The sequence below is a fragment of the Phalacrocorax aristotelis genome, unplaced genomic scaffold, assembly GCF_949628215.1.
Source record: "Phalacrocorax aristotelis unplaced genomic scaffold, bGulAri2.1 scaffold_323, whole genome shotgun sequence".
Classification (NCBI taxonomy): domain Eukaryota; kingdom Metazoa; phylum Chordata; class Aves; order Suliformes; family Phalacrocoracidae; genus Phalacrocorax; species Phalacrocorax aristotelis.
In genome coordinates this window covers 11,527-32,093 of record NW_027441281.1, presented here as the reverse complement: position 1 = coordinate 32,093, position 20,567 = coordinate 11,527, and the positions used below count along the sequence as shown (strand labels likewise).

The 20,567-nt window shown below is 60.0% G+C and overlaps 1 protein-coding gene across 1 annotated transcript; it reads right to left on the bottom strand.

The window, feature by feature from the left end:
• Positions 1-4: 4 nt before the first annotated feature.
• Positions 5-20,283, bottom strand: LOC142051237 (EVI5-like protein; the record flags this gene model as incomplete). Its single annotated transcript, XM_075080407.1, is given in 18 exon segments — positions 5-94; positions 96-143; positions 1,933-2,085; positions 3,271-3,411; positions 4,681-4,809; positions 5,007-5,147; positions 6,626-6,658; positions 7,321-7,374; positions 8,656-8,716; positions 8,838-8,935; positions 10,781-10,870; positions 11,044-11,187; positions 11,710-11,835; positions 12,131-12,205; positions 12,656-12,880; positions 13,042-13,231; positions 14,829-15,028; positions 20,084-20,283. Coding segments are annotated over 17 exon segments (1,947 nt in total), but the record flags the coding sequence as incomplete, so codon positions are not given.
• Between the last annotated feature and the right edge of the window lie 284 nt (positions 20,284-20,567).

Below are 20,567 nucleotides of genomic sequence, written 5' to 3'. Positions count from 1 at the left end.
ACTGGGCCTCGGCGTGTTTGCGGTGGCTCTCGCTGAGCTGCGCCTGCAGCCCCTTGCTCTGCGCCGCCGCCAGCCGCAGCTGCTCCCGCAGACCCCGCGCAGGTCTGCTCCGCCCGGCCCAGCACCGTGCGCTGGATCTGGCCCTGCGGGGACACGCTGTCACCCCCTGTCACCCCCCCCGTCACCCCCCCGTCCCCGCTCCCCCCCACCCCATCCCCGCAGCCCCGCGCAGGTCTGCTCCGCCCGGCCCAGCACCGTGCGCTGGATCTGGCCCTGCGGGGACACGCTGTCACCCCCTGTCACCCCCCCGTCACCCCCCCGTCCCCGCTCCCCCCCACCCCATCCCCGCAGCCCCGCGCAGGTCTGCTCCGCCCGGCCCAGCACCGTGCGCTGGATCTGGCCCTGCGGGGACTCCTGTCACCCCCTGTCACCCCCTGTCACCCCTTGTCAGCCCCCACGGCCCCAGCACCCCCAGTTCAGCCCCCACGGCCCCAGCACCCCCCAGCCACAGCCCCCACGGCCCCAGCACCCCAGACCCAGCGCCCACAGCCCCAGCACCCCCAGACCCAGCACCCCCAGACCCAGCACCCCCAGACCCAGCCCCCACAGCCCAGCACCCCCATGGCCCCAGCACCCCCAGACCCAGCACCCCCAGACCCAGCACCCCCTGACCCAGCACTCCCAGACCCAGCGCCCACGGCCCCAGCACCCCCAGATCCAGCACCCCCAGACCCAGCCCCCACGGCCCCAGCACCCCCCGACCCAGCACCCCCAGACCCTGCACCCCCAGACCCAGCCCCCACGGCCCCAGCACCCCCAGACCCAGCCTCCACGGCCCCAGCACCCCCAGACCCAGCACCCCCAGACCCAGCCCCCACGGCCCCAGCACCCCCAGACCCTGCACCCCCAGACCCAGCCTCCACGGCCCCAGCACCCCCAGACCCAGCCCCCATGGCCCAGCACCCCCAGACCCAGCACCCCCAGACCCTGCACCCCCAGACCCAGCACCCCAGACCCAGCCCCTACGGCCCCAGCACCCCCAGACCCAGCCCCCACGGCCCCAGCACTCCCAGACCCAGCACCCCCAGACCCAGCCCCCACGGCCCCAGCACCCCCATGGCCCCAGCACCCCCAGACCCAGCACCCCCAGACCCAGCCCCCACGGCCCCAGCACCCCCAGACCCAGCACCCCCAGACCCAGCCCCCATGGCCCCAGCACCCCCAGACCCAGCACCCCCAGACCCAGCGCCCACAGCCCCAGCACCCCAGACCCAGCACCCCAGACCCTGCACCCCCAGACCCAGCCCCCACGGCCCCAGCACCCCCATGGCCCCAGCACCCCCAGACCCAGCCCCCACGGCCCCAGCACCCCCAGACCCAGCACCCCCAGACCCAGCACCCCCAGACCCAGCACCCCCAGACCCAGCCCCCACGGCCCCAGCACCCCCATGGCCCCAGCACCCCCAGACCCAGCCCCCACGGCCCCAGCACCCCCAGACCCAGCACCCCCAGACCCAGCCCCCACGGCCTCAGCACCCCCAGACCCAGCCCCCATGGCCCCAGCAATCCCAGACCCAGCACCCCCAGACCCAGCGCCCACAGCCCCAGCACCCCCAGACCCAGCACCCCCAGACCCAGCACCCCCAGACCCAGCCCCCAAGGCCCCAGCACCCCCAGACCCAGCACCCCCAGACCCAGCCTCCACGGCCCCAGCACCCCCAGACCCAGCCCCCATGGCCCCAGCACCCCCAGACCCAGCACCCCCAGACCCAGCCCCCACGGCCCCAGCACCCCCAGACCCAGCACCCCCAGACCCAGCCCCCATGGCCCCAGCACTCCCAGACCCAGCACCCCCAGACCCAGCGCCCACGGCCCCAGCATCCCCAGTTCAGCCCGCCCAGCCGCTGGGCAGGATCGGGCCCGGGCTCTGACCTGGGTCTCCAGCTGCAGCACCCGCTGGCGCAGCGCCCGCAGCTCGGCCTGGGCCTGGGCCTCGCGCAGCCTCGCTGCCACCACGGCCTCCTGCAGCGCGTTGGCGTTGCTCCGCCGCGGGGACTCCTTCCAGCGGCCGCCCGCCCGGCCCGCCTGCGCCCCGCACCCGTCAGCACCCGTCGGGGGGTGTGGGGGGGCCCTGGGTGGCCCTCGTGGGGACCCGGGCGCATGGGAGGGGACAGAGGGGCTGGGATGGGGGGCCCAGGCAGCCGGGCCGGGCACCCAGGAGTCAAGGTAAGGGACCCAGGCAGGTGGGAGGGGACCCAGATGTGGGAACAAGGGTCCCGGGTGGCCGGGAGGGACCCAGATGTTGGAACAAGGGACCCGGGTGGATGGGAAGGACCCAGATGTTGGAATAAGGGTCCCGGGTGGTTGGGAGGGGACCCAGATGTTGGAACAAGGGACCCGGGTGGCCGGGAGGGGACCCAGATGTAGGAACAAGGGATCTGGGTGGTTGGGAGGGGACCCAGATGTAGGAACAAGGGATCCGGGTGGTTGGGAGGGACCCAGATGTAGGAACAAGGGATCCGGGTGGTTGGGAGGGGACCCAGATGTAGGAACAAGGGATCCGGGTGGTTGGGAGGGGACCCAGATGTTGGAACAAGGGATCCGGGTGGTTGGGAGGGGACCCAGATGTTGGAACAAGGCAACCGGCTGGTTGGGAGGGGACCCAGATGTTGGAACAAGGGATCCGGGTGGATGGGAGGGACCCAGATGTAGGAACAAGGGATCTGGGTGGTTGGGAGGGACCCAGATGTTGGAACAAGGGTCCCGGGTGGTTGGGAGGGGACCCAGATGTTGGAATAAGGGTCCCGGGTGGTTGGGAGGGGACCCAGATGTTGGAATAAGGGTCCCGGGTGGTTGGGAGGGGACCCAGATGTAGGAACAAGGGTCCCGGGTGGATGGGAGGGGACCCAGATGTTGGAATAAGGGTCCCGGGTGGTTGGGAGGGGACCCAGATGTTGGAAAAGGGATCCGGGTGGTTGGGAGGGGACCCAGATGTTGGAAAAGGGATCTGGGTGGTTGGGAGGGGACCCAGATGTTGGAACAAGGCAACCGGGTGGTTGGGAGGGGACCCAGATGTTGGAACAAGGGATCCGGGTGGTTGGGAGGGGACCCAGATGTTGGAACAAGGGATCTGGGTGGTTGGGAGGGACCCAGATGTTGGAACAAGGGACCCGGGTGGCCGGGAGGGGACCCAGGGACCCGGGGGACAGCCAGGGACCCGGGGGACACCCAGGGACCCGGGGAGGGACACCCAGGTGTCCCTGTCCTCACCTGCCAGCTGTCACTGAGGTCCTTCACCTGCTGCTGCAGCTCCGTCAGCGACTTGACGGCCTCGGCCTCGCGCAGCGCCAGCGCCTGCAGCTCCTCCTGCAGCCGCACCACGTTGTCCTCGTCCGGCAGCAGGCTGCTCCTCTGCGGGGACACCGGGGGTGTCGGGGGGACCCCGGGGCAGGGACACCCAGGGAGGGGGCGTCGGGGACACCCCGGGGCAGGGACACCCAGGGAGGGGGCGTCGGGGACACCCCGGGGCAGGGACACCCAGGGGACACTCGTGGCACCGTCCCTGTCCCCAGCACCCCTTGGGTGTCACTCTCCATCCCCAGGGACACTCGTGGCACCGTCCCTGTCCCCAGCACCCCTTGGGTGTCACTCTCCGTCCCCGGGGACACTCGTGGCACCGTCCCTGTCCCCAGCACCCCTTGGGTGTTACTCTCCGTCCCCGGGGACACTCGTGGCACCGTCCCTGTCCCCAGCACCCCTTGGGTGTCACTCTCCGTCCCCGGGGACACTCGTGGCACCGTCCCTGTCCCCAGCACCCCTTGGGTGTCACTCTCCGTCCCCAGGGACACTCGTGGCACCGTCCCTGTCCCCAGCACCCCTTGGGTGTTACTCTCCGTCCCCGGGGACACTCGTGGCACCGTCCCTGTCCCCAGCACCCCTTGGGTGTCACTCTCCATCCCCGGGGACACTCGTGGCACCGTCCCTGTCCCCAGCACCCCTTGGGTGTCACTCGCTGTCCCTGGGGACACTCGTGGCACCGTCCCTGTCCCCAGCACCCCTTGGGTGTCACTCGCTGTCCCTGGGGACACTCGTGGCACCGTCCCTGTCCCCAGCACCCCTTGGGTGTCACTCTCCATCCCCAGGGACACTCGTGGCACCGTCCCTGTCCCCAGCACCCCTTGGGTGTTACTCTCCGTCCCCGGGGACACTCGTGGCACCGTCCCTGTCCCCAGCACCCCTTGGGTGTTACTCTCCGTCCCCGGGGACACTCGTGGCACCGTCCCTGTCCCCAGCACCCCTTGGGTGTCACTCTCCATCCCCGGGGACACTCGTGGCACCGTCCCTGTCCCCAGCACCCCTTGGGTGTCACTCTCCGTCCCCAGGGACACTCGTGGCACCGTCCCTGTCCCCAGCACCCCTTGGGTGTCACTCTCCGTCCCCGGGGACACTCGTGGCACCGTCCCTGTCCCCAGCACCCCTTGGGTGTTACTCGCTGTCCCCAGGGCACTCATGGGACTGTCCCTGTCCCCAGCACCCCTTGGGTGTTACTCTCCGTCCCCAGGGCACTCGTGGGACCATCCCTGTCCCCAGCACCCCTTGGGTGTCACTTGCCATCCCCAGGGCACTCGTGGGACCATCCCCAGGGCCACCAACGTGTCACCCGCGAGCTGTCCCCGTCACCTTCTCCATGTCGAGGACTTTATCCTGCATCTCCTTGAGGGCGCCGAGGGTTTCGCTCTCCCGCAGCCGCGACTGTTCCAGCTCCGTCTCCAGGTGGGTGACAAACTCCTCGCTGAAGCGTGGGTTCCCCTGCCACCGTCCCCAAGGCGTCACCCACGGGGCACAACGCCCGCGTGCGCCTGTGTGTGTCCCCCACGGCGCTGGCACCCACCGCCCGCACCCAAAGCCGGGCCGCGGGAGGGTGGAGGGTGAAAGGGGGTGTGTGTGGGGGAGGAGGACGCCTGGGGACATCGGGGGGACGCCTGGGGACAGGCGGGGACACCGACCTGCTGGTCCTGCAGCTGGCGGATCGTGCTCTGGGCGCGCTGCAGGTTCTCAGTGGCCGAGGTACAGCGTTGCTTCACCACCGCCAGCTCCCGCTTGATGATGTAGTTCTCCTCGGCCTCCTGCGCCCGGGTCACCTGGCCCTGGGGACAGCGGGGACACGTCACCCGGGCGGCACGGCGCGCCCGCTCCCGCCCCGCAGCACCGCACGGGGACGGGGGGTGACACTAGGGACATGGGGGGACACTGGGGACACGTCACCCGGGCGGCACGGCGCGCCCGCTCCCGCCCCGCAGCACCGCACGGGGACGGGGGGTGACACTAGGGACATGGGGGGACACTGGGGACACGTCACCCGGGCGGCACGGCGCGCCCGCTCCCGCCCCGCAGCACCGTGCGGGGACGGGGGGTGACACTAGGGACATGGGGGGACACTGGGGACACCGGGGATGAGGGGTGACACCAGGGACATGGGGTGATGCCAAGGACGAGGGCAAAACACTGGGGAGAATGGGGTGACAACAGCCCCACACCAGGTGACACCGGCCCCGCGGAGTGACAACAGCCCCACACCAGGTGACACCGGCCCCACACCAGGTGACACCGGCCCCGGGGAGTGACAACAGCCCCACACCAGGTGACACCGGCCCCGCGGAGTGATAACAGCCCCACACCAGGTGACACCGGCTCTGGGGAGTGACAACAGCCCCACACCAGGTGACACCGGCCCCGGGGAGTGATAACAGCCCCACACCAGGTGACACCAGCTCTGGGGAGTGACAACAGCCCCACACCAGGTGACACCGGCCCCGGGGAGTGATAACAGCCCCACACCAGGTGACACCGGCCCTGGGGAGTGACAACAGCCCCATACCAGGTGACACCGGCCCTGGGGAGTGACAACAGCCCCACACCAGGTGACACCGGCCCTGGGGAGTGACAACTGCCCCACACCAGGTGACACCGGCCCTGGGGAGTGACAACTGCCCCACACCAGGTGACACCGGCCCCGGGGAGTGACAACAGCCCCACACCAGGTGACACCAGCCCTGGGGAGTGACAACTGCCCCACACCAGGTGACACCGGCCCTGGGGAGTGACAACTGCCCCACACCAGGTGACACCGGCCCCGGGGAGTGACAACAGCCCCACACCAGGTGACACCAGCCCTGGGGAGTGACAACAGCCCCACAGAAGGTGACGCTGAGGACAAAGAGGTGACACCAGCCCCATGGGGACTTCCACGGCCATTTTGTCCCCTCTGAGCCACTCTCACCCCACGACCTTCCGCTCAAAATCCACATATTTTGGTCAAACTCACCAAAATGGGGTTTTTACCCCATCTCGGCCAACCCCCGCCCCCAGGTGCCACCGCACTCCCCCCCCTTTCCACCAAGCCCCAAAACGGGCCCAAACATCCCATTTCCATCAACCACCCCCAAATCCTCCTTTCCCCACCCCCCCAGAGCGGGGAAGGTGCGCGGGAGCCTCCGGAAGAGCAGGAAAAGGGGGAAAACCTTCCCCAAACGAGCCGGACGCTGTTGGGCTGGGGAAGCAAAAGGGGGAAGAAAAGGGTTAAAACGCAGCGGAAAAGAGAAAAATAGCTTTTTTTTGACGCTACCTGGATGAGCCTGTCGGCGAGAGCCGCGCTCTCCTGCGGCCGCCGGCGGAGAAGAGAGAGAAAGAGAGGAGAGACGTAACGAGATAAACGAAGAGGACGGAGGCAGCGAGAGGTGGAGGCAACCGGCAACCTTCCCGCGCATCAGCAGTCCCCGTTTTGGGGTGTTTTCCAAGGATTTTAGCTCTTTTTCCCCCACACTGGAGCGGGGGGCGGGGGAACCATGGCAATGGTGGTGTTTTGCCCTAAAACGGAGCGTTTCCCACCTTTTGGAGGGAGACACTGTGTGGAAAAATGATGAAGGAGCTGCTCGCTGGACTTAAATCGTCTTTTCTGTACCAAAATGGTGCTGGGAGGGGAGATTTTGGGGGTGAGGCCCATAAAAGGGGTGCTGGAGATTGCAGGGTTGCACCCATGGGTGCTGGGATCTCTGGGTGGCGGCGGCATGGGTGCCTCAGGGAAGTTTGGGGTGCTCCAGGGGGGGTTTGGGTGCCCCCAGGGCGGGTTTGGGTGCCCCCAGGGGACTTTATGGGTGCTCCAGGTCGGGTTTAGGTGCCCCCAGGGGGTTCGGGTGCCCCCAGGGGACTTTATGGGTGTTCCAGGGGGGGTTTGGGTGCCCCCCGAACGGGTTTGGGTGCCCCCAGGGTGGGTTTGGGGTGCCCCCAGGGGGGGTTTGGGGCGTCAGCCGTGGGGCTCACCTTCTCCAGGGTTTCGATGCGCTGTTTCAGCAGGCGGTTCTCGGTGCGGAGGCGCTGGGGACAAAAAATGGGGAGGAATTAGCCCTGGGTGGGGGGGGTTTGGTGTCCCCAGGGGGGGTCACTGAGCCTGGGGACAGCCTGAGGACAGGGGTCACGGGGGTAAAGTGGCCCCGGGGATGGGCTAAGCTGACCCTGGATGGCTCCAGTGGCTCCAGGGATGGGTAAAGCGGCCCTAGGATGGCTCAAACAACCCTGAACACGGGACAAAGTGGTCCTGGGATGGCTTAAATGGCCCTGGGGACAGGGTAAGTGGCCTTGGGGACAGCTTAAATAGCCCTGGGATGGGTCATGGTGGTCCCGGGATGGCTTAGATGGCCCCAGGGATGGCTCAAATGGCCCAAGGGTGGGCTAAACGTCCCCAAGGATGGAGGAAAGTGGCCCTGGGATGGCTTAAATGGCCCTGGGATGGGTCATGGTGGTCCTGGGATGGCTTAGAAGGCCCCAAGATGGCTCAAATGGCCCCAGGGATGGCTCAAATGTCCCCAAGGATGGAGGAAAGTGGCCCTGGGATGGCTTAAATGGCCCTGGGATGGGTCATGGTGGTCCTGGGATGGCTCAAATGGCCCCAGAGATGTCTCAAATGGCCCCAGGGATGGCTCACATGGCCCAAGGATGGGCTAAATGTCCCCAAGGATGGAGGAAAGTGGCCCTGGGATGGCTCAAACTGCTCTGTGACAGGTCAAGTGGCCCTGGGATGGCTTAAATGGCCCTGGGGATGGGCTAAGCTGCCCCAGGAGGTCTCAAGCGGCCCCTGGGATAGCTTAAAAGGTGTGGGGACAGGCTAAATGGTACCCAGGGTGGGCTAAGTGGCCTTGGGGACAGCTTAAATGGCCGCAGGATGGGTCAAAGCAATCCCAGGTTGGCCTAGATGGCCCTGGGGATGGGTGAAGTTGTCCCAGGATGACTCAGGTGACCCTAGGGATGGGTCAAGTGGCTCCAGGGGGAGGCTAAGACACCCCAAGATGGCTCAAGCAGCAGCAGGAATGGGACACATGGCCCCAGGATGACTTAAAGTGACCCCAGGGATGAGTCAAAGCGGCCCCAGGTGGCTTAAACAGCCCTGGGAATGGGCTAAGGCATCCCAGGATGCCTCAGACAACACTGGGATTGGGTCAAGTGACACCAGGATGGGCCCAAAGGGCACCAGGGTGGCTTAGATGGCCCCAGGGATGGGCTACGCCATGCCAGGAGGGCTCAGCCGGCAGCGGGGATGGGCCAAGTGGCCATGAGGATGGCTCAAGCGGCCCCAGGATGTCAATGCTTGACCTGCCTCACCTTGATCTCGATCTGCTCCTCCATCTCTTTGTTCTTGATGGCAGCGTACTCCTTCTCCAGCCTGCTCGGGACACGGGGACAAGCTGGGACACGAGGACAGGGACCAGAACCCCACTCTGGCCCTGTGCCCCACGGGTGCCGAGGGGACCCCACCCCACTCAGAAGCCATCGCCCCATCTCACCTCTTCATCTTCTTGGGGTTGTACTTGACCTGGAAGGCCCTGAGGATGAGCTTGTCGGGGCAGCTGTCGAACTGGTGTGGGATCACCTTCTGGAAGTACTGCGGGGGTGGAAAGCGGCCACGAAACATGGCCCCAAAAATATAAGCCATCGTGGAAACCAGCCCCAAAATAGGGCCCATTGGGTAAAACCGGCCCCAGAATAAGCTCTGTTGGATAAATCTGCCCCAAAACATGCCCTTGTTACATAAATGAACCCCAAAATACTACCTGTTGCATAAATGAACCCCAAAATACTACCTGTTGCATAAATCAGCCCCAAAATATGGCCCATCAGGTAAACCTAAAATACAGCCTGTTGAATAAATCCACCTCAAAACATGGCCTGTTGCATCAACTGGCCCCAAAACACATCTCGTTGACTAAATCTGCCTCAAAATACAGCCTGTTGGACACATCCACCCCCAAAAACATCCTGTTGCCTAAATCTGCCTCAAAATGTGACCCATTGGACAAATCCACCCCAAAACACGTCCCGTAGATTAAATCTGCCCCAAAATATGGCCTGTTGGACAAATCCACCCCAAATATGTCCTGTTGCCTAAATCTGCCCCAAAACATGATCCATTGGACAAATCTACCCCAAAACTGTTTCATAAAGTGACCCCAAAGCATGTCCCGTAGATACAGTCTGCCCCAAAATACAGCTCGTTGGACAAATCCACGCCAAAACCCAAATATGTCCAGTTGCTTAAATCTGCCTCAAAATGCAGCCCATTGGATAAATCCAGTCCCAAATATGTCCTGTTGCCTAATTCTGCCCCAAAACGTGACCTATTGGACAAATCCCCCCCAAAACTGTTGCATAAAGTCACCCCAAAACAGCCCCTGTAGATTCAGTCTGTCCCAAAGTATGGCCCATTGGATAAATCCACTCCCAAAAATGTCCTGTTGCCTAAATCTGCCTCAAAACGTGACCCATTAGACAAATCCACGCCAAAATACGTCCTGTTGGACAAATCCACCCCAAAACACATCCCGTAGATTAAATCTGCCCCAAAATAGGGCCTGTTGAACAAATCCAACCCAAAACTGTAGCATAAATTTTCCCTAAAACCTTCCTGTAGATTAAATCCACCCCAAAATACGTCCCGTTGGACGAATCCACCCCCAAATATGTCCTGTTGCCTAATTCTGCCCCAAAACCTGACCCATTGAACAAATCCACCCCACAACTGTTCCATAAATTGACCCCAAAACACGCCCTGTAGATTAAATCCACCCCAAAATATGGCCCGTTGGACAAATCCACCCCCAAATATGTCCTGTTGCCTAAATCTGCCTCAAAATGTGATCCATTGGACAAATCCACCCCAAAACACGTCTCGTAGATTAAATCTGCCCCAAAATACAGCCTGTTGGATAAATCCACCCACAAATATGTCCTGTTGCCTAAATCTGCCTCAAAATGTGATCCATTGGACAAATCCACCCCAAAACACGTCCCGTAGATTAAATCTGCCCCAAAATAGGGCCTGTTGGACAAATCCACCCCAAAACTGTTGCATAAAGTCACCCCAAAACACGTCCCGTAGATTAAATCCGCCCCAAAACACGGCCCATTGGACAAATCCACCCCAAAACACATCCCGTAGATTAAATCTGCCCCAAAATACGGCCCATTGGACAAATCCACCCCAAAACTGTTGCACAAATTGACCCCAAAACACGTCCCGTAGATTAAATCTGCCCCAAAATAGGGCCTGTTGGACAAATCCACCCCAAAACTGTTGCATAAATTGACCCCAAAACACGTCCCGTAGATTAAATCCACCCCAAAACACGACCCATTGGACAAATCCATGCCAAAACACGCCCTGTTGGACAAACCCACCCTGCAACACACCCCACAGGCTAAATCCACCCCGAAAGCCGGAGGCACGTACCTGGGACATGCCCTCCATGTCGAGCTGAACGAGCTCGGCCTGGTTGAACTGCAGCAGTGCCATCCCCACGCGGAAGACGATCTCCAGCCCCTGTGGGAAGGGTCCACGTTTGACCCCACGCCACCGCCTTCGCCACCCTGGGTTTGGGGGTTTGACTCCCCAGAACCAGAGCAGCTGGGGCGGGGAGAGCGTTTCCACATCCACGTGGAAAACGTGGTTGCGGTGCCGCTGCGATTTACGGCGATTGGCCGCGGCCCCGTTACCTCGTACATGAAGATGTCGAAGACCCGCGTGGCCACGGGAAGGGGGAAGGTGGTGAGGAAGAGGGTGAGGAACCAGGACGAAGCGTACATGGAGGTGAGGAAGCTCTGCGAGCGGAAGTGGATGTTCAGCTCCGGCAGCTGCTCCTGGATGACAGAAATGGGGGAAATTAAGAGAAACGGGGAGTGGTGGATGGTTTTAGGGGTCTTTCATGGCTGTTGAGGTTTGAATGGGTCCACGAGGTCTTGTAGAGGTCCCTGAGGGGTCTCGTAGACGGTCCCTTGGTGGGAGGTGGCTCATGGATGGCCCCCAGGGTCTCATGGATGGCCCCCAGGGTGTCTCATGGATGGCCCCCAGGGTGTCTCATGGATGGTCCCTTTGGGTCTCTCACAGATGATCTCCAGGGGCTCATGGATGATTCCCTGGGGCATCTCATGGAGGTGCCTTGGGGTCTCACGGATGCCCCCAGGGTATCTCATGGACATCCTTGGGGTCTCGCTGATGCCTCCTTGAGAAATCACAGTCCTCAGGACACCTCACGGACGTCCCCAGGATCTGGGGATTGGAGGAACCCATTTCTCCTACCTCTCCCTGTCCTTGTCCCCTGGCTCCACCCACCGCTTCCCACCACCCCGAGCGTTTTTGGGGGGTCGTGGGGCGGTGCCGACCTGCAGCATGTACTCGAACTGGTAGATGCAGAGCCCCAGCTCGGCCATGCTGGGTTTGAAGAGCTCCCGTAAGCGGTATTCCTGCATCAGCCTCACGAACACGCAGAAGGCCTCTTCCTCAGGCATCTGGAAACCCAAAGGAACACGAATTTTCCCTTAAAATTCTGCTGGCAGCGCCGGATGGGGAGCCTCTTTCCATCAGGCGATGGGGTGGGACTTGCCAGGAGCCATCCCTGGGTGAAGGGGAAGGTGAACAGGGCATTTTAGACCCATCAGGAGTAAGTGGGAGAGTGGGAACGAGCCCATTTTGACCCTGACAATCAAGAAAAAGGCTCCTATTCCCCAACCCCGTTCTACCACATCTGCGGAGGGTGTTAAAAACCCATTGTCAGCTCCTCCTCGCCCCGGCGGCGGCACAAACCTGCATGAGCAGCAGTCCCACGATGAAGGCGCTACCCTGGCAGTATCCAACCTCCCGGTCCACCAGTGAATAGGCCTGGAAAAAGGAGAAAAAAGGAACAAAATTCAAAATAATATATGCGTGAGCAGGGGGATTGGCCAGATCACCATCCCTGCCTGCTGTGGGAGGCCAACAGCGGAGGGGAGTCTCGAGCACGGCATCAAAAATAGCTTTTTTTTCTGGTTGACAACCCCTCCCGTGAGCAGGATGCGGCTGCACGCTTGAATTTAGACCCCAAAATACTCCCAACTATTTGTTTCTTAACTCAGAGTAAAACTCAACAGGAAAAAGGAGGCCTGGGATAGATAAGGAATGAGGTCCCTCTGCGAGGAAAGGGCTGTGACGCTGCAAGAAGCGAAGGTTCTGGGAGTCTGTGGTGGAAACCAAACCCCTCAAAACATAATATCCAGTTAAAACAGCTTCAAAAACCCAAAGCGGTGTCCGGGCCGTGGCCGTGATGGGTTGAAGTTCAAGGAAAGGTGTTACCTTCATGACGTTGAAGAGCACCTCCTGGCCCAGGCTGTCCTGTCCCTTGAAGAACTCGTGCTCCGGGTAGGTGCGGGCGATATCCCGTCGGATGAGCTTCTCGCAGGGAGAGGACATCTTGAGCAGCTCCGAGTACTGGTTTTTGACGGGCATGTCGGTGGCACTGCAGAGCAGCTGCCAGACGATGGCACGGAAGTGGTGGGGGATCCCTTTGCGGATGAGCTCCTGGGGAAAAACGGGGCGAAAACCTGAGAAAACGGGGTTCGAGAAGATGGGGAAGCTCCTCGTGGATGGGGAGACGTCGTCCTGGCCCAGCACGGCCAAAGCTGGTGCAGACTTTTTGCAGGAGGGTTAAAATACAATTAAAAATAAAGCTACACCCTCACCTTCAGCAGCTTCTCCTTCTTCTTCCTCCACTCGTCCCACTCGTTGACGATGCGGCCCCAGAGGATCCAGGTGTCCTCCTCGAGGTGGCTGAGGTTGGAGGAGGCCGAGGAGCTGGAGACCAAGGAGGAGCCGCTGTTCCTTCGCGAGCCGTTCATGGAGCGCATCGACTTGGAGTCGGCCTCCAGAAGCCTGTGAGAGACCGAGATAGCCCCCAAAAAGCCCCAGAGAAGAAGAGAGCCCCCAAAAACTGCCCCAAAAGAGGAGATATGCCCCCAAAACAGCCCCAAAGGAGGAGAGATTCCCCCAAAACCATCCCAAAAGACGAGATATTCCCCCAAAACAGCCCCAAAGGAGGAGATATTCCCCCGACACCATGCTAAAAAAGGAGAGGCTCCCCCCAAAACAGCCCCAAAGGAGGAGAGATTCCCCCCAAATGAGCAGCGATTCCCCCAAAATCCCCCAGAGAAGCAGAGATTCCCTGAAAGCTGCCTCAAAGAGGAGATATTCCCCCAAAACAGCCCCAAAGGAGGAGAGACTAATGCAACACCAGCCCAAAAATGGAGATATTTCTCCAAAACCAGCCAAAAAGAGGAGATATTCCCCCAAAAACAGCCCAAAAGGAGGAGAGATTCCCCCAAAACAGCCTCCAGAGGAGAGATTCCCACAAAACCATGCTAAAAGAAGAGAGATTCCCCCCAAATGAGCAGTGATTCCCCCAAACCCCCCCAAAGGAGGAGAGATTTCCCCAAAACAAGACCAAAAGAAGAGATATTACCCCCAAACCACCCCAAAGGAGGAGAGATTCACCCAAAACAGCCCCAAAGGAGGAGAGATTCCCCCCAAAACAGCCCCAAAAGAGGAGAGATTCCCACAAGACAGCCCCAAAAGAGGAGATATTCACCCAAAACAGCCCCAAAGGAGGAGAGATCCCCCTGAAACCATGGTAAAAAAGGAGAAACTTCCTCCAAACCACCCCAAAACGAGCAGATCTTCCCCAAAATGCCCCAAAGGAGGAGGGATTCCGCCAAAACAGCCCCAAGAGAGGAGAGATTCCCCCCAAAACCACCCCAAAAAAGGAGAGATTCCCCCCAAAACAGCCAAAAAAGAGGAGAGATTCCTCCAAAACAAGCCCAAAAATTGAGATATTCCCCCAAAACAGCCCCAAAAGAGGAGAGATTCCACCTAAAACAGCCCAAAAAGAGGACAGATTCCCCCAAAACAGCCCCACGGAGGAGGATTTATTCCCCCAAAACAGCCCCAAAACAGCACTGGGATGGGTTATTTGCCCCGGCCAGACGCTGACATCCCTTCCTTAATGAACCTGCTTTAAAACCCAGACTTTTTAATGTTGTTTTTTTTTTCCCCTGGAGCAAATTTGCTTAAAAATGGCTTTGCACGGAAATGTGCCTTTCGGGGCTTGATTTTAACACTGGGTTAATGCCGGGGATGGAGCTTTTTCAGCCCGTGTTTCGGTCGACGTGAGCCTCAGGCCTCGTTTCCCGTCAAGAGCAGGTTTAAAACCCACCACGGAAGCGGGTGGGTTTATTATTATTTCCCAAAAAAAGCCTCTTCCTTCTAGAAATCCCCCTTCGCCTGCCTGAACGGGCAAACCCTGCCGGTTTCAGAGGAAAATATCACCTTGAAATTAATAAAGCGGAGTGTTTTCACCCCCCTTGGGGGGAAGCGGCTCGTTTTTGGCCAATCTCTTTGATTTTAAGGGCAATGCTTGCAAAAAAAAAACCACAATCAAAAAGACCGAACGGGGTAAATAACCCCCAAAACTCACCGATTTTGCTCCTCCAGCTTCGCCAGCAGCTCCAGCTCGTCGGGGCTGAGGTTTTCTGAGTCGGAGGTGGGTGAACACGCCGGGGCTGAGTTGACGGAGGAGAGGGCTTCGTGCGAGGAGGAGTCGGGGCTGACGGCCGGCGACGCCATGGCGGCGGGGGCGGGGGGAGGGTCTCACCCGTGGGGATTTCGGGGTCTCACCTGGAAAGCCGAGAGCCAGCGTGAGCAGGATTGGGGCTCCCCCACCCCCCCCCCACCCCTCCCCGTCTTTTTGTCCTCACCGCATCGCTTCAAATCTCTTAAAAACCACGCTTTTTGTTAAAAAAATAAAGCCTTAAAACCCACCGGGTTTAGCTAATCTGATGGAGAAGGGGCTGCGAGCGCCGCTCGCTGTGCAGCCCGCTGAGATGGCCACTCCATTCCCTAAAAACCCCCCATTTAAGCCCAGTTTTCACGTTAAGCCAGGCCTAAGCACATCATCCCCCAGCCTCCTGGACAAATTAATGCATTATAGCCCAGCCAAGTGGTGTGTGCGGTGGGGGGGGGGACCCGGCTGAGGGGCTGCACCCACAGGGTGGTGATAAATAGCTCCGTTTCCACGCGGTGACCTGTCACACGTGGGGTCCCCCAGGGATCGATGTTGCGCCCGATGTTATTCAACAGCTTTATAAGGGCTCTGGGTAACGGGATCGAGCGTAGCCGGATGGAGCCTGCGGATGGCACCGAGCTGAGCGGGGAAGCAGCCGCTCCAGCAGGGAGAGCTGCTCTGCAGGGGGGTCTGGGTGGGCTGGAGGAGCGGCCAGCAAGAACCTGATGGAGTTCAACAAGGACAAGCGTCAGGTCTTGCACCCGGGAAAACATAATCCGGGAGCGCAGCGCAGCCTGGGATCCGCCCGGCTGGGGGGCGGCTCTGTGGGAAGGGACCGGGGGGTCCTGGTGGGGGGAGGAAGCTCAGCGTGAGCCAGGGGTGGCTGCCGCGGCCAAGAGGGGCAGCGGGACGCTGGGCTGCATCAACAAGGGCATCGCCAGCAGAGACAGAGACGTCGTCGTCCCGCTCTGCTCAGCGCCTGCCAGGCCGCCCCCGGAGCGCCGCGTCCGGCTCTGGTCCCCCCTGTACAAACGGGGTGGGACAGGCTGGGGGGGCCCAGAGAAGGGCCACCAGGGCGAGCCAAGGGCTGGGAAGCTGCCGTACGAGGACGGGCTGGGAGAGCTGGCTTTGTTCAGCCCTGAGAAAAGGAGGCTCAGAGGGGATCCATCCCCGGGGACCAGCACTTAAGGGGCAGCTACAAAGGAGACGGAGACTCCCTTTTTACACGGAGCCCCATGGAGAGGACACGGGGGGTGGACACAAGTTGCTCTCGGGGAGATTCCGGTTGGGCACGAGGGGGAATTTCTCACGGTGGGGAATATTGGAATAATAATATTGAAATAATTGGAATAATCTCCCCAGGGAAGGGGTTGACTCAGCCACGTTGGGCACCTTCAAGAGTCGGCTGGACAGGGAGCGGGGCCAGCTTGCCTAGGCTGGGCTCTTCCTCGAAAGGTGGGACTAGATGATCCCTGAGGTCCCTCCCAGCCTCGGAGTCTGGGATCCCACATTTACCCTAAACTAGTTGAATTAAATCAGCCTAAAAACTGGAATTAAGCCTGACGTACCCGCGTTTGGGCCCGATGAGGGAAGAGAGGATTCACAGGACGCTGTCCTCGCGGTGGATTTGTTTTTGGGGTTGGCAGTGCCCAGTTTGCCTGTTTTGGTGGGTTTTTTAGAGAAAAAACCCCACCTCTTTGGGGAGAAACGAGGCTCAGTTTGGGATTGCAGAAATGGGTGAAAACCGGCGGTTTGAGGAGTGCTGTATAAAGACAGGTTCAAAAGGGCACTTCCGGCAGGGCTTTCCTTGAGGATTGGAGGGATTGGGATCCCTCGAGGCAGCTCTGACCTTTTTTGGGTTGAAAAACTCTCTTTTGGTGAAAAAAAACCCCCGCTGCTGTGGCCAAAGGGATGAGGAAAGCGGAGGAAAGGAATAAAAAGCAGCGGGGCCTGAAGGATACGCTGCGAATGTGTGATTTACCTGATTTGGGCTTAATTTGCTCTCTGTGCGGATTAAGCGATAAATCAGGGAGGGTTTAACCAAAAAGCTAGGTTTCTAACCATTTTTTTTTTTTCTTGAGGGGGGATAAAGCTGGCAAACGCAGCCGTCCCACGAACGGGGGAAATTCCGTGCCGTTTGGTTCATGGTGTTCTAAAAAGGGGTAAAATTGAACAGAGCGGTTTTGGGGGAAGAACCGGGTCAATCGTTAATGGGATGAGGGAGATTTGCTTATTAAGCAGGAAATTTGAGGGGGGGGGGATAAAATAACGAGCTGTGACGATATTTAAGGCAGGCCTTTGTCTCCAGGAGAGCCCTTAATTTATTTTCTCTAATTAATATTTCCCTGCAAGACCTCGTTGGCTGATATCACTCAAAATATTGGTTTAATGATGAAAAAAAGAGCAAGCGCCGCTATAAAAATTAGAAGTTACGGATCGAAGAGCAGCACAAGGCACCTGGCCAGCGTTCGCCGGGCTGCGAGAACGTCCTGAATCGGCTTTTTAAGAAAAATATTCATTTCCGGAAGGGCCACGACGGCGGCCCAGGCTCTGTTTTGAAGAAACTGGCCCAAAAAGGGGCTCGGCCGATGCGATTTTGACCCATTTTTGATGGCGGGTTGATAAAAAATCAAACTTTTGAGGTGCGCTGCAGAGCCCTCATGGCCCCCACACGTCCCGCTGTCCGATTGACTCATTTTTCCTCCCAAAACACCATCCCTCAATCAAAACGCTGTAAAAAAAGCCCAATTTCAGCGGGATGTCAAGACACCGACCTCGAGCTGGAGCATTTTGAGAGGAAAATATTAAAATTTCCCCCGTTCTGCTTCAAATTTGCCAATTTTTAGGGGTTTTGACCCATTTTTGCAGCTTTTCCGTAGAGCTTTGTACCATTTCTGCAGTGTTTTGTGCCTTTTCCACCCCTTTTTATGCCTTTTCCACTCCTTTTCCTGCCTTTTCCGCCCCTTTTCATGCCTTTTCTGCCCCTTTTCATGCCTTTTCCGCCCCTTTTCATGCCTTTTCCGCCCCTTTTCATGCCTTTTCCACCCATTTTTGCAGCGTCTCTCAGTATCATTTTGCACCTTTCCCAGCCCGTTTTCACAGTATTTTCTATGCCGGTTTCTCAGCGTCTCTCAGTGCCGTTTCGCGCCTTTTTTGCCCCGTTTTTGCTGTGTTTCCGAGGCGTTTCCACTTTTTTTTCCCCCCGCCTCCTCTTAGGAGTTTGTCGAAGCTGGGATTCACCCCCCAGTTTCAACAGGAATTTTTGGAGGCGACGCTGACTCTCCATCGGACACAAACCATCAAAAATCCGCCAATTTGCCAGAAACCCCAATTATTAACATGCAAAAGGAGCCAGATAAGGGAAAAAAAATACCGATTAAACCACAAACGTTTCAGCGGGACATTGTCGAGCTTCACCAACACCTGCAGTTGGCGGAGATAGGAGGAAAATGGATAAAAATGGGTTTAAACACCACGGGTTTTGTCGCTGGCGGGGATGAAGCAGGTGTAAATTTGAAGCTAAAATCCTCCCCAAATGCCACCGGGTTTAAAAATCAACCAAAACTCCCCCAAAACCAGGTGAAAATTGAATTCGGCACCAAAACGGAGCGAGGAAATCACACACCACCACCCCCCCCAGCCAGAGACCAAACTGCATTTTCAAATGTGGCTTTTTGGGGAAAAACTACCCAAAATGCCACTCGGGTGGTGCTTTTTGTGTTTTTCGCAGTCCTAAATTGGTTGAAATGAGCCCCAGACTGGGAGGGTTTGGTGTCTTTTGGGATTTTTCACCAAAATCGGGTGGGTTTTTTTCACACCACCCCTCCCCAGCCAGGCTGCTGGCGGCGGCAGGGATTAAACGCCGCCGGCGAAGCCCCGATTGATGGAAAAAACATCAGGAAAAGGGGAAAAAATAGAAAAAGGAGGGTGAAATTTTTTTTGGGGAAAAAAAACCCCCTGTAATTTGATGGGAAACACGAGTCGCTCCGGCGTAGCTAAAACCCCTGGGTTTCAACCCAAAAGGAGAGACACGCTGGGACGGCACAAAGCCGCGGCTCCGGGGGCTGCGGCCGCGGTTGCTCCATCTTCTGGGCGGCTGCGGAGTGGGAAGGGGGGGGGGGGGTTGTGTTTTGGGGGGCACCCAGGGACAACCCCCCACCCCAAACCCCCTCCCCACATATGGGGGGCACAGTGGGGAGGGTGGGTGTGCATTGACTGGGGGGGTGTGTGTGTGTGATAAACCCGCCCCCCCCCCAAATAAATGACATTTGGGGGACTGTGGCTGTGAAAGGGGGGGCCCAGCTGCCTGCTGTAACCCCTCCCCTTTTCTTTTTAACCAAAACCCTGATTATTTTAAGGGAAAAAGAAGGGAGGGACAACACCCTTTTTGCATACAGGAGTGCAGCCCCTGGCAGGCTGCAATGGGGGGGAGGCAATAAAGGAGGGGCACGGGGGGGGTGAACCCCCCCAATGTCCCCCTTTATAGTGGGGGGGGCACCCCTAATGTCCCTCCATAGCATGGTGGGGGCACCCCAGACACCCCCCCCCTTATAGCTCCTAATTTCCCGCTCCCACAGTGGGGGGCACCCCTGTGGTTTCCTCTGGGGGGGGGTAAACCCCCAATTACTCCCCAGAAGTGGGGGGGTAACCCCATTTACCCCCTCAGCCCGTGGGGGGGATCCCCCAGTTACCCTATAGCCCTGGGGGGGGGTTACCCTCAGGCACCCCAAGAACCAGGGGGAAAATTATCCCCACGCCCCCCCCATAGGGGAGGGGGTTCCCGCCAAATTCCCCCCAAAGAATGGGGGGTACCCCCAATTACCACACAGCTGGGGGGGTGGCAACCCCAATTACCCCCCCAGAGACTGTGTGGTGTGGGTATTTACCCCAAATTGCCCCCCGCTCAGCATAGACACCCCCTCCTCATAGCCTGGAAGGGGGGGTTACCCCCAATAACGCCCCCCTCCCAGGGGGTCACCCCCAATCACCCCCTCACCCCAGGGGGGGTACCCCTGATCCCCCCCCTTAACCTTAAGGGGGGGTCTTCAGGCCTAAATACCCCCCAGGGGGGTGATTACCCCCAACAACCCCCCCCCCCGGGGGGTCGCACCCCCATTCCTGAGGGAGCCCCCCCGAGGGGGCGGGGCGCCCCTCCCGACCCCTCCTACCTGCGAGGCGCTGCCATGGCGACCGCCGGCTGCCTCCGAGGGGGGGGCCCGCGGCGTCCCCCCGCCCCCGCCGCCACCACCACCGCCGCCGCCGCCGCCGCCGCTTGGAGCCGAGCGGGAGCCGCCGCCACCGCGGGCCCCGCCGCTGCCATGGGGGGACCCGCCGCCGCCGCCGCCCTGACTGACACTGACTGACAGGCGGCCCCGCCCTGCGGCCCGCCCCCCTCGCGGCGCCACAGCCAATCGCCGCGATCCGCCCAGAGTAGGTACCGCCGCGGGGGGGCGGGGGACCCGGCCACAAACCGCGCCTGCTGGGAGCTGAGCCAATGGGCTGGCTCCTCGGTGGTTGATGGGCATGGCGCTCTCCAATGAAATTCAAGGAGATGCTTTCCCCCCCCTATGGGGGCGTGGGCACCGCCTTGCTGAGAGGCTAATGGCAGGCACAGGTGGTGATGATGGATAGGTAGAGCGACCAATCGGCTGC